The sequence below is a fragment of the Triturus cristatus genome, chromosome 11 (assembly GCF_964204655.1).
Source record: "Triturus cristatus chromosome 11, aTriCri1.1, whole genome shotgun sequence".
Lineage (NCBI taxonomy): Eukaryota > Metazoa > Chordata > Amphibia > Caudata > Salamandridae > Triturus > Triturus cristatus.
The window spans coordinates 575,395,164-575,419,227 of record NC_140594.1 but is presented as its reverse complement, the minus strand read 5'-3'; the positions used below and the strand labels follow the sequence as shown (position 1 = coordinate 575,419,227).

At 48.0% G+C, this 24,064-nt stretch overlaps 1 protein-coding gene across 3 annotated transcripts in view; it reads left to right on the top strand.

Annotated features, from left to right (window-relative positions):
• The window catches only part of PIWIL2 (piwi like RNA-mediated gene silencing 2), a 1,855,951-nt gene that overhangs the window by 1,412,345 nt on the left and 419,542 nt on the right, over positions 1-24,064 (top strand). For all 3 annotated transcript variants that reach the window (XM_085633754.1, XM_085633756.1, XM_085633755.1), the window contains one exon: positions 23,475-23,563. In XM_085633754.1, coding sequence (XP_085489880.1) covers positions 23,475-23,563 — 89 coding nt within the window. The remainder of the gene's footprint in view (positions 1-23,474; positions 23,564-24,064) is intronic.

Below are 24,064 nucleotides of genomic sequence, written 5' to 3'. Positions count from 1 at the left end.
CTGATCCGGGCATACATCGCCGTGGGACTTGCCAACTGGAAATCTAGTAAAGTCAGGGTCACTCTTGATCATCTTGGTGGCCACCGACGGCCCCCTCCAGAACGTCCCGCTCCGGACTGGCACACTGCTCCCTGGCCCATTCCTTCAAGGCTTTTTGCAGTGTCTTAGGATCAGTGAAGATCCGCGAATGACCATTCCTGTTAACTCGTAGCCTGGCCGGGTAGAGCATGGCATAATCTATGTTATGGTCTCTCATCTGGCGTTTTAACGGGGCAAACTGTCTGCGAGCCTCCTGGACACAAGCTGTAAAGTCGGGATATAGGGAGATGTTGGACCCCTCGTATTGTAAGGACTGCTTGGCTCTAGCAGCTGACAGCGCCGAGTCCCTGTCCCGATAGTTCAGCAGTCTCGCGATTATGGGTATTGGAGTGGCAGTAGGGGCAGGACGAGGACCCAAAGAGCGGTGCGCTCTTTCCACCACGAACATATTGGAAAACGTGTCACTGCCAAAAAGTGTAATCAAAAGCTTCTCAATGAACTTCTCCACGTTGCCTGTTGATTTCGATTCTGGAATGCCCGTGATTTGCAAGTTGTTGCGTCGCGAACGCGCTTCCAAATCTTCAGCTTTATCATGTAGCACTTGGAGGACCCTACCCATTTGTATGTGGTCGGTATCCATCGACGTCTGCGCCTCCTCAACCTCTGTACCTCTGCGTTCCGCCATGTCTAGGCGCTCAACATGCTTATCCAACCTCTTTGACATCCTGTCCATGCGGTACAAGAGCGAGTCAATTTTAGTGCCCAAACCTGCAAGGCTACCTTGTAAGCTTTTTTCCATAGCTACTAACATAGAGCGTATGTCACCATCCAGCTCCTCCGACGGCAGGTCCGGCGAGGGATTCCCCTCTTCATTAGCATTGTCTCGTCCCTTTGTCTTTCTTTGGTCTAAGGTGATCTTGGGTTGGTTTTTATCAACTTTACCCATCTTGAGGCGTTCGCAATGTCAGGTTGCAAGTACAAACTCCACTCGCCAGTGTTGGTACGGTTAGGGAGGCATCAGCCGGTCGGCTAGTTCTTACTCTTAGCGCTCCTAATGCGTGATTCTCAGGGGCTTTGCTACTCCAAGATGCTCACAGCTCACCACCATTAAGTGTGCGCATGCCTTCAGACCTTCAGCACCGCTCTCAGCTGCTTCGCAGTCAATCCACTATAGCGCAGCAGGGCAGGCAGCCCCTCGGTGCTCTTGTGGATGGGGTGTCTCTCTGCATCTATATTGTGCCAGGCAGCGTACAATAGTCGCCGCGCTATCCCCCACTCAGCCGTAAAAGCATCCAATATCAGGCAGCTAGCACGTTTTGGGGCAGACAGTTCAGGACAGGATAGCGATTTCCAGCTGATCGCTTGCCTCACCAGACCACTCCCGTCCTCCCAATTGCTGAGCATAAAATGGCCGACTCCCAAACTCCGGCAGCTCTAATCATCACTGTATGGCAGGCACTCACTTCAGGATCGGAGGCAGCGCAGGACCAACGCTGCAACAGGGCACCGCCATGTAATCTGTATTCCCCCACTGTGTTCCGCTCCGCAGGCGTCCTGTAGAGCGCAGAGTCACAGCGCCGCCACGCCGTCCAGTTCCGAGGCAATGGCGGAGATGTCGGCTTCTCCTGTACCCTCAAGGAAGTCCGGGAATTCGATGCCCCCCCCCCCCCCCCCCCCCCCCCCCGATAGCTCGCAGTAGGGTGGGGATAGTCCAGAGCATGCTCGACTCCAGGCGCCAGCAACTCCCCGGGCAGCAGGGGGACACAGCAGTCTGAGCGCGGGCGCATCTCCGCCACATGCCCACTCCGTCTCACCACAGACCGGTGCTCCAATCTCGGGGTCAGGCCGCAGTGACTCGTGGCCGTCTCACGATCACAGCGGAGGGGTAGAGAGCCTAGAAGCAGCTCATTCCGTTCCCAGGCCGCACTCGCCCCAGTTCAGAAGAAATGCGGGCCAGCCAAACACTGCAGACGCAGGATATTATTCGGATAATGTAGCGGTTTCATGGAGCCGAGAGCTCAAGCGGCCATCTTGCGGCTTGCAAGCTCTGCCCCCCCCCTATGATGCCGTTACTTTAATTTACAGAATGTCAGTGGGCTTGTTACCTCTCTTGAGATAGAGCTTCATTCGTCACATGGCTCATCAATGGAAGAAAATGCCTCATTGGCAGTGGTGGTTCGGAGGACAGCAGAGATGCTAGATTTATAACTGCCCTCCTTTGAGACTAAAACAAATGTTTTGAGAGAAATTCTGCAGCCTAGACCAGCAACATCTGAGCCCTTCTGCCCATTTAATGATACCTTCACATATAGTCTGATGGCAATTGGGGTCGAAACCATGTTCTCTAATGGATACGCCATTTAATGGTTCTTTCAAATTTGCAGAGAAGTCAGACTGCACTTTTGAACACTTTAAGGAAAATACAGTTACAGAGACTTCTTCGCACCAGTTGAGGAAATTTAGGGGCTATTTAAGAGAGCTGGCAGCCTTCCCAGCAACAATGCTGCAAACAGCCCAGCACTTTTGGGGTCTCGGACACAACTCTGGAAGACAGCATTAAGGCTAGCAGGGTTATCAGTCCTATAATTCCTCTTCCCCTGCTACAAACACTAACAAACGTTTTTTGTTTTCTTTAACCTCTGCCACACATGCCTAACCATGAGTGGCAGGGTCCAGCTTTCACTAGTGTTTTGTTGGAAATCAGGAGTACTCTTTATGACTAATGAGAAAATGTATCCTTAGTTTGGCAGACTTTTCTCACCTGATCTAGATACTAAATTATATAATGGCTAGAAAGCCTTTGCACATAGTGGAGTCATCAATACATTCTATAAATCTGTTGGTAAAAGTCAACTCAAACATCTGAGAAAATTGATATGGCCACAAATCCACCAGCTCTGTCCTACTGCATAGAATGTGTTCCTTACAAATATTGGCCCGTAGTACAGAAAATAGAAGGAAAGATTATTCCTTTGTTTTTTAATGTTGCATCCAATATGCTAGTTCAAGCTTTGCGTTTATAACTTAGGATCTCAAATACTTGTCTTTTTTTGTGCTGATGTAGTTCGATGGGGGCATAATATTTAGCATTCTAAAGCAGGTTCTTTAAGATGGAGTTTAAAGGATATTGCGGATATTAACAGTTCAAGTGTTTTTAAAGATAATTCGATTGAAGCACTATCCACTTAATTATTTAAAATAATTAGAAATATATCCACTTGAAGCTTGCACTAGAAAGATTAATTCCCACTATTTTTAATTGGCTAAATTACATTACACTACTTGGAAAAGTTGTAACATCATACTGACTTCGGCCATACTGGTGGAAGAAGCAGGCATACTTACCGATGGACTCTCAGCATCGCATTAAAAGGACTATTTTTTTACTTAGAGCAGATCGATCACCAATTATGGCGGTAGTAGTAGTAGTTTGGAGTGGTCCTCAGTGATCAACCTGGATGTCCACTTTGTAACAATGGAATTCAGGATTTGAATCCTATTCCTTTTACATACCCCTGTCTTGGACAGTATCATGCAAACTATTTAGAGCCGTATTTTCTAAATGTGTCCAAAGCTAGTGACATTCTATCTTTGGTTATATCTCCCACAAATGAAAGATTGTGTTACTGTATATTTATTTTATTTTTTCAAATGTTTATTAGGTTAAAATAGTATTTTATTGCACTTTTCTATATTTGCACAATAATTTGTTTTACTGCATGTATGTTAGACTAACAAATTGTCTCCAGGTATGGACTAAATCATTAAAATTGAGTTGAGTTGGATGCAGCTTGTCCTCCTGGTTAGGCGATCTATCCCATTTGACACGTGGGTTTTGCCAGTTGTTCAAAGAGGCTGTGCCTTAGCTTTGCTCTTCTCTCAGCCTAATATCCCTCCAACACCAGGACACATTTTGGAAGAGCATCTGCCTATCCTTCTACTGGAGGTACACCTGTTACTCTCCAAAGATGGCATAGAGAGGGTGCCGGACTCTCAGAAAAGTGAGGGTTGTTATTCATGCTACTTCCTCTTCCTAAAGGACAGGGGCCACTGGGATATCTTGGATCCCTACCTCTGAAAGCTTTCCTATAGAAGGACAAATTGTAAATGCTCACATTGGCTCAGTTCATTTCTGCTGTAGACCCTGGAAACCGGATGGCATCCTTGGAATTACAGAACACTTATTTTCAAATACCCTTCTTATCGTCCCACAAGCTCTACTTGCGATTCATGGTGTTCCAGAAGCATTTCTAGTTGCCATGTTCCGTTTCAATATCACCTCTCCGGTATTCACAAAAGTCATGGCAGTGATTGCTTCCTTTAGAGGTCTAGAGTTGCTGTATCCTCAATGAGTGACCACTAAAGGCAGGCTTGCTACAGTCCATCGTGAGCCACCTCAGAACAGCAGCAGAACTCCTAACGTCATTAGAGTTTACCATAAATGAGTGAGTACCACCTCATTCCGTCACAGAGGCATCCATTCATCAGGATGATTCTGCACACGGTGAAGTTCAAGGCTTTTCCTGCTCAGCAACAAGTTCATAGCATTTGGACTGTGATCCTGATGTTTCAGACTTGTTTCTGAATCTTGGTGAGGGTGGCTGTGAAGCTTCTTGGCCTTTTATCCTCCTTCTCAATGATCTAGGTGGGGCATGCAAGCTCTGCAGTGAAAACTTAAAATCCCAGTGGTCGCAGTATCAAGGCCGCCTTTCTGACACTTTCCTGGTTTCGGAGGAGACAACCCAGTCACACTCTGTCCTGCGGAAGACCAATCTCCCTTCCCAACACAGAGGTGACTGTGGGGGTTTGAGGGGGGGGGGGTGAGAGAGAGAGATCCAGGGAGGTGAAGGTCATCAGTTTTTGGTCTCCAGTGGAGGGCTGGCTCCACATCAACCTTCTATAGCCATAGAACATTCATCTGGCCCTGAAGGCCTTCGTGCCCTCCATCAAGGTGAGGTTCATATAGGTTATCAGTGGCAATAAGCAGGGCAGTCTGTGGTTCTGTGTGAAGAGGTCTTGCATCTCTAGAAGTGGTTAGAGCACCAGGACATGTTACTGGTTGCCATCCACCTGACTGGTTCTCTGAATGTCAGAATGGATGGACTGAGCATACGTCGTCTGGCTGATCTCGAGGGCATCTACATTTAGAGGAGGTGTAGAACATCTGTGATGACGGAGCTGTCCTTATGAGCTCGTGGATTGGTCAGACAGAGACCTTTCCTGAACGAAGAACCGATTTTAAGACAGATATTTTACCCATTGTGGGTTGGAATTATCAGGTTGGAATTATCACCTCATAAGAAAGGAGTATACCAAAGACTGTAGAGCCTTGAGAAAGTCGCGGGACGATTTCCCAGTGTATGCGACGAAACACATGTCGACTGAAGAGAAACCATAAGAATAAAGAAAGAAAAACTCAAAATACTGTGTTAATATTCATGCTTACAATGTGCAGACAAATGTTTAGATACACTAATGACCTGTGCGGAGGATTTCCTTTGGGTAGAACATCTTCCCTCAGGGTGAGAGCCGTGGCTAAATCTTTTCGCCACCATCTAGAATGCGTAGTATAAGCAATTTTGCATATTGGAGTTTCCGCAAAAGCACATTATGATACGCATTCTGACTGGAATGGAACAAAAGACTCCTGTATACATTCCCTATCCTGCCTCGTGGTCTGAAGATGATCAGTACGGACCAGGTCCAAGAGTATGGTACCAGGAATACTGAAGCATAAGTATCTATCTATCAGCCTATCACTTCGGAAAGGCCTCCTATATCAACAGCAGTGCAGGGTTCTGCACCCGAATTTCTGCAGCAGCTTGTCTGCTGTTACTTCAGTCCCTGAAGTGGTAGATATCCTTGCTGCCAAACTCCCCTCCACAAAATCCATTTATGCCTTGTCCTCGAACATATTTGATACGTAATGTGGTGGCCAGGACTCGGACCCCTTACAGGCAATGCTGTCAGACTCCTTTTTGTTTGTTTTGTCCTTGGCCCAGGCCTCTCCATCAAGTAGCTTGTGAGCTACTGGGGGCTCTGCAGCCCGCTGTAAGTAACTCTCCTTTGTGCAGCCCACCATACTTATTTAGAAGCTTTTGCTTGGTTCAATTATTATATCTATTCCAAAATTGAAAGGTGCGTTTTCAAAACCAAAAAGCGTGTATTTTTATGTTTAAATTAATTTTATTAGTTTTCAATTCAAATATACGACATCCAAAGATTGAACATGTGCTATACTTATTGTTAAATAGTCCTCCAAGAGGACGGCTGCAATGAAGAGACAAGAAACTAAGAAACATGAAGAAACACCCCCCACCCCAAAACCATGTTCTTTCAGTCTCGAAATTGGTCGATTATCCCTGGTGGATTTGGGCTTTGTGTTGTGCATGATCATCTAGCGCTGCTGTTTGAGGTGGATCCGCCAGTCATACTAGTCTCAAGAATTTCGGGCAGGTAAGTTCCCTAAACTCGAGGGCAACAGTTTTAAGAAGGGCTCCCACAAATCTTGGAAAGAAGACAATGAAACTTTCTCCAGCCCGCGTAGTACCCCACAATCTATGGAGCCATCCCAGGCGAGTCGAAGTGCTTGTGGTACCCCAGTGGGAGAGGATGTTTTGGAGGGCCGCCCCCAATGCTTACCGAAGGTAAGTAACTTGTTCATTAGTACGACAGATTGAAAGACTGTGTTGCCATGACGGAGTAACCATGCTCAGAATTTAGAGAGGTGGACTGGCATAATGGTTATCTCTTAATATTAGCAGGAACTGTCGTTTTGGTGGTCTCTGTCAGTATTTTTAGAATTTAATGAATGGTTTCATCAACATGAGGATACACTCTGTCAAACTTTTAACATGTTTTTATATGTTCAACAAAAAAAACTCAAAAGTTTTTACTGCCCCTTACTGCCCGGTTTTACCCAGTGGTGATGGACAGTGGAAACTGCCCATTGACCGCCCTTTCTAGATCAGGTGGGCTGTCGAATGACCTGACCTCTTTCAGGCCTTCACCATCGGGCCATCTATCTAAGGAGTATGTCAGTGATGGCGACGGAGTAGTCTCCGTTGCTGACATACCTACGGTCTGGCAATTTGAGTCAAGTGGGTGAATCTTCAGTTTGGCAGAGAGGGTACTCCATCACCACAACAATAGAGTACACTCTGCCAAACTGAAAATCAGCCCCTTTGTCTTCCCATGTAATTCTCTTTTTTGTTGTTGTTATTTTGCAATTAATCGAACTCTGACTTTCTCCTTCCCCGAACCTCACTGCATGGGTGTAAAAAAGTGCTTCTTTTTGACATGGATAACCCTCCTCATTTTTTGCCTGGTATCTGATGCAACTTGATCAAGTGTGCTGGGTTCCTGCTAACCAGGTCTCCAGCACAAGTGTTCTTTCCCTAAAATGTACCATTGTACCACAATTGACACCCTTTAGGATCCTAGTAAGTCCCTAGTAATTGGTACCCCGAGTACCTAGGACTTTGGAACTAAAGAAGGTGCCTAAGGACTGCAGCACAAATTGTGACACCTAAGGAACCCCTCACCAAGCACAAACACGCTGCCATTTCAGCCTGCGTGTCTTGGTGCAAAGAAAACCAAAGAGTCGACATGGCACACACCTCTGTGTACTCACGCAAAAAGGATCAGCTAGGAGCATTATTCCACCCAAATAAATGTTCTGCTCCAATATGGAAACACACACTATGTACGTGAGTAGAGAAGGGAGGTTAATGGGAGTTCTGCTGTATCTGAAAGAGACAATTAGTTATAGACTCCTTACCTTAGAATTACCCCCAGGCGTCAGACTGGAAACTGAGAATTTTTTCGTCAGCAGTACCCCGTGTGCATCGTAAGGTGGCGTCGGTCAGCTCCGCGTCCGTTGGTCCCCGGGATGATGCGCGGTAGCTACTTAGACGCCGCCCTGGCGCGCTGACGTCAGTTCTTTTTTTTTTCGCGCAGATCTGGAGAGAGTGGTACCTTCAGTCACTTTTTGACTGACTTTTTGCCGACTTTTGTCGACATCGACTTTGAGTCTTCGACTCCTGGTGCACATCAGGGATGCCTGGTTTTAAGGCTTGCGGCTCCTGCAGCTGGCTGATGTCTGTGACGGACCCGCACCATGTGTGCCTGTTTTGCCTGGAGCGCGACCATGACCCCAAGTCGTGCTCCGACTGTCAGACCATGAATCCGAAGTCTTTGTGGGAGTGGTCCAGAAAGCTTCTTGAGGCCTGGCAGTCGGCTCTGCGCCGTTCGAGGTCCCGCTTGCGTGGGAAGTCGAGGGTCTTCAAAGTCTTTGCACTCCTCAGGTAAGTCGAAGCACAAGAAGACGAGGGATGCGGGTGGTGCCTCTCCCGCGGCTCCACGTGCGGACCCCAAAGGTTGGACTCCCAGTCTCTTCCCCCCCCCCCCTCCCTTCTTGGGACCTGGGGCGTCCCCTGCCCAGCTTTGCCCCTTTTAAGAAGCGATGCATGCCATCTTTGGGCAGCCCGACTCCGCCAGGGCTCCTTCGGACCCACTGACTCGGCTAGTGGCCCTGGGCCTTCGACGCCGGTGGCTCCGGCCCCGTAGCGCCCCCTTGGATCCAGGCCTTGATCTGGATTGGCGCCGTTCGACCTTGAAACGCCTCCCCCAGTGCTGATTCCACCGGCACCACATCCGCAGCCGACGTCGGTTGTGTCCCCAGCCGGCCTCGACCCCGATGTAGACACGGAGCAGGACTGGCGTCGACAGACGCCGGATCCGGCGCCAACAGGTACTTTTGTGCCCCTGTTCTACCCGGGCTCTTTAAGACCAGATTGGCAGCCAGAGGAGGGTGAAGAGGACTGGGAGGGGTCTGGAGACCCTTTGACTGACCAGCTGGGTTGCGAACCGAACTGGAGAGAGGAACTGGGGGAAGCCAGTGGTCTGGATACCTCACCAGACCTTGGCATGTTTTCTCCTCCTACCGTGGTTATGGAGGAGGGAGCGTCTTACGCCGTGGTGTTGCGTAGGGCGGCCGAGGCCCTCAACCTCGAGCTACCTATGGTAGCAGTCAGGACTAACCTCCTGACAGAGGTGCTTCAACTGGCAGCGAGTTCTTCGGAGCCCCTGTTACCGTTTAAAGAAGCCCTCACCAACATCCTTTCGGGCACCAGGTCCAGGCCCAACACATGCGCTCCTGTGGATAGAATGATTTCCCGACGCCACGGCCCAGGCCACCCCACTTTCCTCTCCCAACACCCCACCCCTGAGAGCTTGGTGGTCCAAGCCACCACATCCGAAGGCGCATTCCGTAACGCACCACCTGATAGGGAATCCAAAAAGCTGGACCATCTTGGGAAGATATTTTCTTCCTCTAGCTTGGGACTGCGGTCGGTAAACACTGCATGTCTGTTGGGCCGTTGCACACACTCCGTGTGGGATACGGTGCTGCAAGTGCTGCACTAGTGCCCAGAGGAGGCCAGGGGTGTACTCTCCCGTGCAGTCGCCAAGGGGAGAGACGCAGCAAAGTTTACAATTTGCTGTGGATTGGATACCGCTGACTCGCTAGGTAGGGCGATTTCGACGTCTGTAGCCCTTCAAAGCTACGCCTGGCTGAGTTCGACTGGTTTTTCAGAGGATGTCCAATCCACTCTTATAGACATGCCTTTTGATGGCCGTCGCCTGTTCGGCGACAAGGCAGACAACGCGCTAGAGCGCTTTAAGGACTCTCAGGCTACGGCTAAGTCCCTGGGCCTCTCCACCACCCGCTCTGAACAGTCTGCAATCGCCCCATTCCTGGCTACGGCAGGGGTGCCCTGCCACGTCCCGCCCAGAGCCACAGGCCAGCGTGATCTTTCCAGCCCCTGCGTGGCTGGGGTCATGGGAACCACCGCCGGGGTTATGGGGGCCAGTGGGCGGGCCAGTCCACCACAGCCCCCTCTGCAGCAGCCTTCAAACCCTCTTTGTCCGACCTTTCAGGGCCACCAATCACCAGTGGGTGGCAGGATTCGCCATCACAGCCCCCACTGGCGCACCATCACGTCGGACAGGTGGGTTTTGCAAATGTCCGAAGGGGCTACTCCCTCCCCTTCGGGACTGCCCCTCCATCTATGCCACCTCAGCACCATCACATGTCGGTGGATAATCTGGCCCTTCTCCAACTGGAAGTTATGGCTCTCTTGGCCAAGGGAGCCATCTACCGAGTTCCTGCCCCAGAAGTAGGTCATGGTTGCTACTCCCACTACTTTCTGGTGCCCAAGAAGGACAAAGGCCTGCGTCCTATCTTGGATCTCAGGAACGTCAACCCCTTTCTCCAGAAAGAGAAGTTCAAAATGTTGACGCCAACTCAGGTCCTGTTTGCCTTCCACCCTGGAGACTGGATGGTAGCGTTGGACTTGCAGGACGCCTATTTTCACATCCTCGTCCTGCCGGCCCACAGGCGTTACCTATGGTTCACAGTAGGCCACGAGCATTTTCAGTTTTCCGTGCTCCCCTCCGGCCTTACCAGCGCCCTTTGGGTGTTCATGAAAATGATAGCGGTGGTCGCAGCTTATCTGCGCAGATCAAGGGTTCCAGTCTTCCCATATCTCAACGACTGGCTGTTGAAGGGGGACTAGCCCCAGGCTGTCGTCTCCCACCTCCCAGACTACGGTCGACCTCCTGCATTCGCTGGGGTTCTCCATCAACGTGCCGAAGTCGCACCTGACTCCTCTCAGAAGCTCCTCTTCATCGGAGCGGTTCTGGACACTACTCAGTTTCGGGTCTATCCCCCCGAAAAGCGAGTCCGGGATATTCGGGCTATGATTCCGATCTTTCAGCCTCTATCCCGGTTTTCGATCAGGATGACCCTCAGGCTACTGGGCCTGATGGCCTCCTGCATCATGCTGGTGGACCATTCCAGATGGTATATGCGGGCTCTGCAGTGGGACCTGAAGTTCCAGTGGGCTCAACATCAGGGGAACCTGTCAGATTGCGTCCAGATCTTGGAGGGCACTGCACACCAATTGCAGTGGTGGCTAACGAACCAGGATTGGGTCAACGGTAGATCCCTCTCTCTTCCCCAACCAGAGTTCACAGTGGTGACCGATGCATCACTTCTGAGATAGGGCGGTCACATGGGGGAGGTGGAGAACAGAGGCCTCTGCTCTCCAGCATAGTCCAGGCTCCACATCAACCTTCTGAAGCTTCGGGCGATCCGTCTTGCAGTAGAAGCATTCCTTTCCTCTGTACGGGGAAGAGTAGTCCAGGTGTTGTGGATCCTATGTCAAGAGGCTCTCCGTCTCTGGACATGGCTGGAACATCAGGGCATATCCCTGGTGGTTCAACACCGGGCAGGTTCTCTGAACGTCAGGGCAGACGAACTCAGCCGCAGATGCATGAGGGATCACGAATGGCGTCTTCACTCGGAGGTAGTGCAAGGTCTCTTTCAGCAGTGTGGAGAGCCTTGGTTAGATCTATTCGCCACCGAAGAGAACGCGCAATGTCAGCAATCCTGCACGTTGGAATTTCAAAGGCGGTACTCGCTAGGCGACGCTTTTCAGCGCGAGTGGAGTTGCGGTCTTCTATATGCCTTACCGCCTATACCACTTCTGCCCAGAGTGCTGAAGAAAATCAAAGCAACCGGGCCCAAGTCATTCTTGTGTCTTTGGATTGGGCACAAAGAGTCTGGTATCCCGAGCTGTTACACGTGGCCATCGATCCTCTGATCAGACTGCCTGTTCGGGAGGATATTCTTTCGCAACAGCAGGAGACGGTCCTCCAACCGAACATGTCCAGCCTCCACCTCCTTCCATGGAGATTGAGCAGTGACAGTTGACAGCCTCACTTTCTGAGGTTCTCTTGTTCCTCCTTTCTTTGGCCCAGCAGGGCTCTGCTCTGGACACTCTTAAGGGCTATCTCTCAGCCTATCTTAGGCTTCCTGATCAGCCTTCTCTTTTCAAGTCCCCTGTTGTAAATCGCTTCCTTAAGGGCATTACTCATCTTTTTCTTCCTGTTCCTTTCGTAATGCCTCAGGGGGACTTGAACTTGGTTCTTACCTACCTTATGTGCACTCCCTTTGAGCCGCTTCAGAACTGTCCTCTCAGACTTCTTACTTTAAAGACTACCTTTCTGTTTGCCATCACCTCAGCTTGCAGGGTGAGTGAGCTTCAAGCACTTTCTTCCAAGCCTCCTTTTCTGGCTGTTCATCCGGACAAGGTCGTCCTCAGAACCAGACCTTCCTTTCTTTCCAAGATGTTTACTTCTTTCCACATTAGTCAAACCATCACTTTGCCCACCTTCTTTTCCGCCTCTGCATCCTTCTAAGGAGGAAAAGAGGCTCCACTGTCTGGATCCAAAATGTGCACTTTCCTTTTATTTGGATTGCACCAAGCAATTGCGGATGGATGACTAGCTCTTTGTTGGCTACGTGGGCGCCAAAAAAGGTCGGGCCGTGCACAAATGGACCATCTCTAGATGGGTTGTTTTGTGCATTAAAGCTTGCTAGTATTTGACAAAGAAGGAGCCTCCAGTGGGACTGCGCACCCATTCCACCAGGGCGACGGCAGCTACCATGGCTTTGAGACAGGGAGTTACCCTCAATTACTTCTGTCAGGCAGCTACGTGGGCATCTCTGCACACGTTCACCAAACACTACGGCCTGGACAGCCAAGTCCGGAGAGACGGCTTCTTTGGCCGTTCTGTTTTCCAGGACCTTATGGTGTGAACTTGATTCGCAGACCCACCGCCAGGGTTTGTATGGCTGGGGTATCTATTCTAAGGTAGGGAATCTATAACTAATTGTCTCTTTCAGATGAACAAGTTACTTACCTTTGGTAACAATAGATCTGTAAGAGACATTGATTCGTTATAGATTCCTTATCGCCACACCCATCCTCCCCGTTCTGCGAACTGACTTCTAGGATCAGGGAATCCCTTTCAGGGCCCTAGTTTTGTGCACCAGTGGTCAGTGTCTTGCATGGCTCTGCGTCTCTGGCGTGGAATGTTGTGAAAAAAACTGACGTCCGCATGTGAGTGTGGCATCTAAGTAGGGGAATGTTGTGTAAAAAAACTGACATCAGCATGCAAGTGTGGCGTCTAAGTAGCTACCGCAACATCATCACTGCAACCACAACACCAACAACGAACACGGAGCCGACCGACGCCACCTTCGATGTGCAGGGGTACTGCAGACGAAAAAATTCTCCTGGATCCAACCTGATGCCTGGGGGTAATTCTAAGTTAAGGAATCTATAACTAATCTACGTCTCTTACAGATATATCGTTACTGAAGGTAAGTAACTTGTTTGTTAGGACAAGAACCCTCACTCACCCAAAGGTGACATGCTTCATCATCAAGTTCCCTCCTCACACTGGGACCGTAAAGCACCCAGTGTGACCGACAACTACCCCACGGGGGCAGAGCAGAGGTGTTCTAAGACACAATGAGCACTACAGATGTGGGTAGAGAGGGGCAGAGTGCAAGTGTAGATAAGGGAAAACTATCTCCTTGTGGACGAAAGCAGTCCTTTATTCTGGTGTCCCCAATGGATAGGGCGAAAAAGCTAAGTGAAGAGGGATTATGGATATTACCCTATTATATGGTCAACCTGTTTCTGCTAAACGGGACTTGGTTCTAGGAATTCCTCTGGACCAAAATATATATGTCACCCTGCTGTGAAACCAATATGTGTAAAAAATATAATAATAACAAAAGCCATACAGTTCACTCGATAGATTTTCTTGTGGCCCAGTCGTCTTAGTAAGATCCACTAGACAGTGAAAAATACACAGGGCTATTACTCGTGTAAAGTACTCAAATAAAATCAAAATTGTACCATTGTCCATCACCAACACTTCAAAATTCGTGTGAGGAGAACCTATAATCCCAGTGAGCGTTAGAAAAACCTTACCCGGGGCATGTATGCATTGATCAGCTGAAACGTCATCAGTCCCCATACAAAGTGCAGAGCTAAATGTGTATAAACAGAACAAATATAAGAATAAAATTAAAGGTCTATAACGTCCCTATGTAACAGATATATTATTTTGTGTGTTCTCATAATGTAGGAAGGCCCCTGAAACAAAACTATTGCTATTATATCAGATATTACAGCCACGGTCTGTCATGCTTCCATGTTACCCTCTCATGGTTCCTAAGCACTATGGATAGTCATGTTCTTAGCTCCCGTTGTATATGACTAAAAACAATATCAAAGCGACAGCCATATTGCGGGTCTGTATCAAAAAGCGGCATACACTCAAAATAAGGTGTGGCAGTCCAATGGTGCATAGCCGGGTGCATTCATAATGCAATACTGCTAGCATATCCTGTCAAAAAACAACCAAACAAACTTGAGCAACGTACCTTGTACGCTTATACGCACCTCCTCATCCAAAGGGCTGGCAAGAGGGGGGCTGGATAAACATTCTATTTAACTTTCATGTACAGTTCATCCCAGAGTTGTGGGCCAGATGCTCATGGGAATTGTAGTTCCCGATAACTGCGAGACATCTGTGTTGCCGTCTGATGGCAAACGAAAAACACAGCAAACCCATTACGTATATTTATGTGTCTGGGGAAGGGTGTAGGGAAGTGTCCCTACCTGTCCACATATAAATCAAAAGGTATCCATGATGTGAGGCATAGTTATCCGAGGAATCATGGGAAATGTAACACCCAAGCAGGATTATTTATCTGTGTACTTGAAAGGTATACATGCAAAAGGATTAATGTAAGGTATTAGACTTGTTCCAGCCAAAAATGGAGTGTCAGGGTATACATATCCTAAGGTATTAGGGTATAGTGGTCATAGTGCTCACAAGTAGTGGTCATGATGGTCAAGTTAACATACACAGACAATGATGTAATAATCTAATGAGAATCAGAAACACCTGACTGTCAAGAGTGTAGTTTATAGTATGTTACAGTATGGTGATAGTCAAGTATAATATAACATCGTCTTGTTCAACTGTGAGCTCATAAAGAGTACCATGCCCTCATAAAGAGCACCAAGGAATATGATCATTCAGACATCTTGAAGGATTACCAAGTCTAAAGATCCATCGCTGCTGCCTCCAGAACAGAACCATTTTAAGTGGACTCATCCCAGTGGAGTAGTGGGGTTTATCCAGGACCACCCACTTGATATAATCCTCTGTATGCCCAGCTTTCAAGAAATGTCTAGTGAGTTTTGTATTGGATTTCTTACATCTTCTCGAACTTCTACGTTCGAAAATCCTGATTCTCACCTTTAGGGTCATCATGCTCACACAGGCACCTGATCAAATAGATAACTCCCCATGAGTTACAATTGGTATGGCTAGATAACAGCCATGGTGTCTTGAGGCCAAGGTCTAACTGTGTCGTGTGTTGAGTCAGATTGCAGACCGAACAGGAGCTACATGGGAAATGGCCTTATACAGGATCTCCTGTTCATAGCATCTACTGGGTTTCATTCCTCTTAATTCAGCGGGGTCTTGTATGGACCAGAATGTCACCGGGGTTACTGCTGCGTTTCAATGCAAACAAAAGTTTCTCACAAAATGTATTTCCTTTATTTAAAATGTGCCAGTTGCAGTTAATAACCTAATTCACCGTATCTGTGAGGTGTCTAAAAGTACTTACACAGACCAGTCTATCTGCTCTACGTCTTGGATAAGTTTCTAAAAGGGCTTCCCGGTTGTTATTGCGTGCCTGTTTAGAGGCTCTCCAGATAAGATCTTTGGGGTATTGTCGTGACACAAAATTCTCGCTTAGATTCATTATGTGCTGTTAGTATTTTTCCACTTCTGTACAATTCCTTCTGAGTCGGAGGAACTGACCTACAGGAAGGTTATACCATGAGGCCCTTGGATGAAAACTATTGTAGCCGAGAAATGAATTACATGACATAGGTTTCTGGTACAGTTCTGTATAGATACGACCTACGTTTGGATTCAGTAGGAGGTCATGAAATGAAAGATGTGTCTTACTGCACTCACATGTGAACTTCAAGTTGGTATTTACAGTGTTAAGCCACGTGGAAAAGGCGTCCAAAGACGTGCGGTCACCCTCCCATATGACCAAGATATCACCTATATATCTTTTCCACAACTTAAGGTTCATCTGGAAGGGATTGTCCGTAGAGTAGATATGAGTAGATATGTGTGATTTCAAACTAGTGCACGTACAGATTAGCCAACATAGATGTCCCGGTCACTTGCCAGTAAAGTTGGTCTTCAATAGAAAAATAGTTCTCTTTCATTGCGATGGAAGCACAATCCATCACAAATGATGTAGGGGTAAGATCATCTTGTGTGCGTTGTTCCAACAAGAATCTTCTGGTGTGCAAAGTGTCATCCTGTGGAAAATTGCCATATAGGGCTTCCACGTTATAGGTCACCAAAAAAGTGTCTCTAAGGGTCAAACCTTACAGCCCAAAGGCAGGGTGTGCTATACCTATGTGTGGGCATATCTGCCTGAGTGGATGTGTCCCTGTGATCTCTAATTCACTCTTGGATTTAACGAGTGCGCAGTGAAGCCCTACCGAGTACATCGGCTGGACACCCATCATTACGAGTTCCCCAGCTATATGATGGCTCCACTGTACCCCAAGGTGGTTGGTACCAAACATTTCATCTTAATAAACCCACACTGATGCCAGTGCAGGATTCATTAGTAGACGCACTCAGAGAGCACCTTAGAGGTGCCCCCTGAAAACCTATCAACTGCTAGTGTGTTGACTGACTGCTCTCGACCAGCCAGCCACCATAGACAGGTTTCTGACCTCCCGTGGTAAGAGCCTTCCCTTACGGAGGTCAGAAGCAAAGCTTGCTCTGGGTGGAGGTGTTCGCACTTTCTCCAAGCAGGGTGGGCATCCTAGGACGGGAAGCTTCAAAGACCCAGTGTCCTTTGATATGCGGCCCGGGCCTCTCCAAATAGAGAAGGTGCCCACTCCCCTGTACTGACTCCACTGTTTGGCATCAAGACTCCTTCATGTTGTTTTGTACAGAATTCGCATTGTTAAGCCACGTGGAAAAGGCGTCCAAAGACGTGCGGTCACCCTCCCATATGACCAAGATATCACCTATATATCTTTTCCACAACTTAAGGTTCATCTGGAAGGGATTGTCCGTAGAGTAGATATGAGTAGATATGTGTGATTTCAAACTAGTGCACGTACAGATTAGCCAACATAGATGTCCCGGTCACTTGCCAGTAAAGTTGGTCTTCAATAGAAAAATAGTTCTCTTTCATTGCGATGGAAGCACAATCCATCACAAATGATGTAGGGGTAAGATCATCTTGTGTGCGTTGTTCCAACAAGAATCTTCTGGTGTGCAAAGTGTCATCCTGTGGAAAATTGCCATATAGGGCTTCCACGTTATAGGTCACCAAAAAAGTGTCTCTAAGGGTCAAACCTTACAGCCCAAAGGCAGGGTGTGCTATACCTATGTGTGGGCATATCTGCCTGAGTGGATGTGTCCCTGTGATCTCTAATTCACTCTTGGATTTAACGAGTGCGCAGTGAAGCCCTACCGAGTACATCGGCTGGACACCCATCATTACGAGTTCCCCAGCTATATGATGGCTCCACTGTACCCCAAGGTGGTTGGTACCAAACATTTCATCTTAATAAACCCACACTGATGCCAGTGCAGGATTCATTAGTAGACGCACTCAGAGAGCACCTTAGAGGTGCCCCCTGAAAACCTATCAACTGCTAGTGTGTTGACTGACTGCTCTCGACCAGCCAGCCACCATAGACCGGTTTCTGACCTCCCGTGGTAAGAGCCTTCCCTTACGGAGGTCAGAAGCAAAGCTTGCTCTGGGTGGAGGTGTTCGCACTTTCTCCAAGCAGGGTGGGCATCCTAGGACGGGAAGCTTCAAAGACCCAGTGTCCTTTGATATGCGGCCCGGGCCTCTCCAAATAGAGAAGGTGCCCACTCCCCTGTACTGACTCCACTGTTTGGCATCAAGACTCCTTCATGTTGTTTTGTACAGAATTCGCATTGTTAAGCCACGTGGAAAAGGCGTCCAAAGACGTGCGGTCACCCTCCCATATGACCAAGATATCACCTATATATCTTTTCCACAACTTAAGGTTCATCTGGAAGGGATTGTCCGTAGAGTAGATATGAGTAGATATGTGTGATTTCAAACTAGTGCACGTACAGATTAGCCAACATAGATGTCCCGGTCACTTGCCAGTAAAGTTGGTCTTCAATAGAAAAATAGTTCTCTTTCATTGCGATGGAAGCACAATCCATCACAAATGATGTAGGGGTAAGATCATCTTGTGTGCGTTGTTCCAACAAGAATCTTCTGGTGTGCAAAGTGTCATCCTGTGGAAAATTGCCATATAGGGCTTCCACGTTATAGGTCACCAAAAAAGTGTCTCTAAGGGTCAAACCTTACAGCCCAAAGGCAGGGTGTGCTATACCTATGTGTGGGCATATCTGCCTGAGTGGATGTGTCCCTGTGATCTCTAATTCACTCTTGGATTTAACGAGTGCGCAGTGAAGCCCTACCGAGTACATCGGCTGGACACCCATCATTACGAGTTCCCCAGCTATATGATGGCTCCACTGTACCCCAAGGTGGTTGGTACCAAACATTTCATCTTAATAAACCCACACTGATGCCAGTGCAGGATTCATTAGTAGACGCACTCAGAGAGCACCTTAGAGGTGCCCCCTGAAAACCTATCAACTGCTAGTGTGTTGACTGACTGCTCTCGACCAGCCAGCCACCATAGACCGGTTTCTGACCTCCCGTGGTAAGAGCCTTCCCTTACGGAGGTCAGAAGCAAAGCTTGCTCTGGGTGGAGGTGTTCGCACTTTCTCCAAGCAGGGTGGGCATCCTAGGACGGGAAGCTTCAAAGACCCAGTGTCCTTTGATATGCGGCCCGGGCCTCTCCAAATAGAGAAGGTGCCCACTCCCCTGTACTGACTCCACTGTTTGGCATCAAGACTCCTTCATGTTGTTTTGTACAGAATTCGCATTCTAGAGCCAGGGTTATTCCCACTTCAAGTGGTCATATAGAGGGTGTAGGCACCCTAAAGGTAGGTAGCCCATTGGTTTTTACCGGTCACTCCTCGTACTCGTACACACCCCTACATTGAGTATTTAAGTGGCACCCTTAAACCCAAGAACTCAGATTAGACGGATCAACAGAAGAAGGACGAAGATTCACTGTCTGACGAGAACTGCAGCAAAACTTTGGACTTTCGCTTGAAACCCTGCCATGCTCAGCCCTCTAGAAAATCGCAGCAGAGTGACTCGTCCTGCCAGCTGGAGGACTACCAAAGGCTTGGGTAGCCTACCAGCACTTCGACAAACACCAAAAGTATCCCTTGGAGTAGAGGAGCTACTCCCCTGCAGACCACTGGAACCGACAAGCAGAGTCCGGTCCCCGCCTTGCAGCTCCCCGGCCCGGGCTACGCTGCAGACAACCAGGAGAAGGTACTCGTACCCTGGAACGTCAGATATGTCTGCTCACCGAGTGGGTAGACACCAGGAACAACCAAAGTCATGCAGTGCAAACCCCCAGGGTACCGGACGCCCTACACAAAACACTGACAGCGAGAGTTCAGTCCGGATTCTCACTGCACCAGGACCAAGCAGCCATCGAGGGTTGTCCGCATCACTATGACCCACTTTGAGAGTGGCCCAGCTGCTTGGTTTTGCCCCTGACGGCTTTTTATCCCTGACTGCAAGGTGCATCTTTGGTAAAAGGGTCGTATGGTCTGCGGCGTTCCTTAAAGCTCTTCGGCCAACTATGTGTTCACCCCAAGGTATGAGTATCACCACGTGCCGCTGGGACTATGTTTGAAATACCTGTGGCTTTAGGCCGATTCTAGACCCTCCAGACCGGATTCTTCCTAGTATGTCATCTAGGTCCAAGTGTGTTCAAGCTGCCCTTATCTATGTGAGATTTCTTAGGAAGCATCATGGGGATGTATTCGATCTGATATTGGATAACGGCTTGGATTCGCTGTTTATCACGGAGACTTGGTTAGATGACGCTTCAAATCCTATTGCTGCACTTGCCACTCCAGCTGGCTTTAAGATCGCCCGTTTAGACCCGAAGGTTGCCATTATGTATAGGGAAAAATGGTCTCTCCACATGGGGGACATCAATGTGTGGGGTGACAGTGAAGTGCTGGACTTTAGTCTACATCTTTCCGCACACTTTATGCTGGGAGGCTCTCTTATTTATCGTCCCCCAGGCCCGGCTAGCACTTTTCTCAATTCTTTTACTGACGTCGTGGTGGAGTGGGTGCTTCGATTTTCATATTACCTGGTTTTAGGAGATGTTAATCTCCATCTCGATCAGCCTGAGACTAGGGATTCCAGTGACTTTTTGGATTCGCTTAATTTGGCTCAACTCTCACAATGGGTCCGCCTTCCCACGCATCAGGGTGGCCATTTATTAGACCCCATCTGCTCTAATTTCCCTATTCAGGTCGACCAGCCCCTGCCGGTCTCTTGGTCAGACCACTTTCTCGTCTGCTTTTCTTGGGATGTCCCGCAGCAGACGGTGCCATTGGGGTCCAACCTGCCCCCAATGTTTCGTAAAATTGATCCTCAGCAGTTTAACAGTGCCTTATCTTCCTCGCGGCCCATTTGTCAGCTGGACCTGGAAGGGTGCTTGTTGCGGTTCACCGAATGGATCTCTAATTCGGTGACCGCGCTTTCTCTTTCGTGTACATCTAGGCTCGCTAGAGACTCCCCCCTCCAAACCCTGGTTCTTGCCTGAGCTCCGATTACTGAAACATGACTGTAAGGTATTGGAGAGACTATGGCGCGCCAATAACTACTGTCCACTGGCGAAACATGCGCTTAGAACCAAACAAAAGAACTATTACAGGGCGGTTATTGAAACAAAAAAACGTTACTTTTCTTTGCGCATTGATCAGGCGAATAATAACCTGAAATACATTTTTTCAATAGTACAAAGCTTTGTGGCTCCCCGTGCCCAGGCTTGTTTGGCACCAATCTTTGAAACTTGGTCAATGTTCTTGCTAAGTTCTTCCTAGATAAGATTCAGGCTATCCAGGCGGCTTTTTCCACCTGTTTTCAGGTACCTTTTGTTCCCTCTACTCCCTCTGGATCCTTAGTTGGCCCTATTCATAAACTATTTGCTTTTTCTTCAGCAGAGCTGCCTTGTATCCTTAGAATTCTTAAGGGTCTGAAATCGGGCTCGCCTGCTGATCCGTGTGCAGCTAGGCTGATAGACTCAGCCGCTGACATCATTAATCTTGAGGTCAACAACATTGGTAATATGTCCCTGTCAGAGGGTCGGGTGCCTGTGACTTGGAAGCAGGCTATGATTCTTCCTCTTCTAAAAAAGCCTTCACTTGACCCCTTGTCCCCGGGAAATTACCGCCCAATCTCTCTTCTGCCAAGTTTGGCAAAAGTATGTGAGAAGGTGGTCACGAGACAACTTACGTTTTTTGTTGAAGATGCTGGCCTGCTGCGCCCAGCGCAGTCTGGCTTTTAAGCCGCCTACAGTACAGAGACTGCGCTGATAGAGGTTTCGGAAGCCATCCGAGAGTGTCTGGATGCTGGCGGGAGGGCAGCTCTGATTTTGCTGGACCTCTCGGCGGCATTCGACACGGTGCCTCACTCCGTTCTTCTTGCTCGACTTTCGGAGAGTGGTATTGCTGGTTCCGCTTTAAACTGGCTCACTTCTTTCTTGGCTGACCGGTCGCAGCCGATTTGGCTTCCACCTTGTGTTTCAGCATCCCAGCCAGTTACAGGCGTTCCGCAGGGTTCATCCCTTAGCCCCTTGCTCTTTAACATCTATGTTACCCCGCTGATATATTTAGCGGAGGAGCATTGGGGCTAAGGTGATTGCCTATGCGGACAACACTCAGCTGCTGTTTACCTGGGAGGGGGATGCTGCAGAGGTTTGCTCCGCCCAGCACTGCCTGCTTTCGATATTTCGCTGGTTGGCTCAGGCCCAGCTGAAGTCTAATGAGGAGAAATCTGAAATACTTTTTTATGGTAAATTTCCGCCTAACTGTAGAGAGCTATTGTGGCCGGCGGGGTTTCCCCTGCCCTGTATGTCAGATACTGCTGTAAAAAATCTGGACGTTTGGTTTGAGGAGAACCTAACCTTTGCTACCCAGATTAAGAAATTGGCGGGGTCTTGTTTTGGCATTCTGAAAACCTTGAGGAAGTTTCTACCTCTTCTCCCAAAGGATGCGAGGGAAACTGTGGTCCGGGCGCTGATTCTTTTTTGCCTGGACTATGCTAATGCACTGTATGTCGGGTCCCACGGCTATTTGGTGAAGAAGCTCCAGGTGGTGCAGAATTCTGCGGCCGCCTCCTCCTAGATCTCCCTAGAAGGAGTAGTGTGCGCCTTCATATCCACACCCTGCATTGGCTTCCTATGGAGGTGCGGATTAAATTTAAGGTCTTGTCAATTGCCCATTCTGCCTTGTACGGTAGCGGACCCAGCTACTTGCAGAAGAGGTTCTCTTTTTATACGCCGTCAAGACAGTTGCGTTCTGCCTCTCAATTGTAGCATTCAAGATTCCCGTACTTTCAAGAAAAAGCTGAAAACCTTCCTGTTTTAGTTCCAAGAATTACGATTTATTTCAGGCTTCTCTGGAGTAGCTGCGCGCGCTACAAATGTACTTAACAATAACAATAACACACCCAACCAGCTGACAAAACCCCACTGCTCCCGAGTCCCCAGGCCTTGGTACTGAAAAACCAGCTGTGCCCCCGTGCTCCAATACCCCATGCGACCTGAGCGCCCGTTTGGGAACCCTCGGTCTTGCTCGCAAGTCCCCATGGGCAGCCTCTTTCCAGGTGGCCTCCCTTCCCTGCAGCGCGCCAGCTACCAGCTACCAGCTTCAGAAGCACTCCCTGTAGAGACCAGGCGACTTCCAAAGAAGTGCTGGTAGTACTTTGACCCTTGGCCCACTACTACTTCGATCCCAGATTCTGAACCCCTTGAAACCGACTGTACTTACCTATATGCATCTTTGACTTTTCCTCCCATAAGATTGCATTGTGCGTAAAGCGCACAGGTTTAAACATTTTACTTACCTGTGAATATTTCTATTGAAAACTGTAATTAACTTTGAAGGCAGTTCTTGGTTTCAAAATATCTGTAAAAAGAAGTGTTATTTTTCTAATTTCGGCTCGGATTTATTCTTTGAGTGTGTGTCCCACTTATTGCCTCTGTGAGTGCCACAAATGCTTAGCACTACCCTCTGATAAGCCTAACTGCTTTCCCACATTACCACAAAAGAGAGCATTAGGATTACCTATTTTAGCCTCTGTAAACCAGTTGGGGACCACTGGACTGTCTGTACAGTGTACTTCGTTTTAGCACACTATATAGAGAGCCAGCTTTTTGCAATGCGGTATCTGAGTGCTTCACATAAAAAAGAGATTATTGTGATAAGGCACTTAGTCTTGTACAAGGCCATTAGATCACTGAGACCCTAGGGTATTACTCCTTGCATTCCTCACCCCTCTCTTATATTCCTTACAGAAACAACTAATGGTGATTGGGATGGACGTCTATCATGACCCAAGCAGGGGGATGCGCTCTGTGGTTGGGTTTGTTGCTAGCATCAATAAGTAAGTTTAGTGTAATTTTTTTGTTCATATTCTTAGTGTTTGGTTTTAATGATTGATTTGATTGTATGTGTTTATGCATCAATTTGCTCCATTGTGCTATAATTTTTGACCTCCAGAACTGATTTTACAGAAAATGGCAAACCTTTATTTTAAATACAGTTTTTTTATTTTTCCAAATCATGGTGCCAAATCCAAATTCATTACACCCAAACTGTGTTTATTCTGGTCAATGTGGAGCTTACACGTGGTTAAAACCTGCAGCATGCTGTTGCTTCCCTTAAGACTAAATGTTGTCTGATGAATATATTAAATATAAGTTGTTTTGGGCAAATTATTCACTATTAATAATTACACCATTAATCTTTTTGAAATAAAGAAATTAAAAATTGGTCAATTTGGACCAATTACAGTGAAAGGCAAAAAAATATATACTTGCTACATTTTGAAAAAGTATAATACACAAGCAATTTATTCTACTGCAATACTTAGTAACCATATATC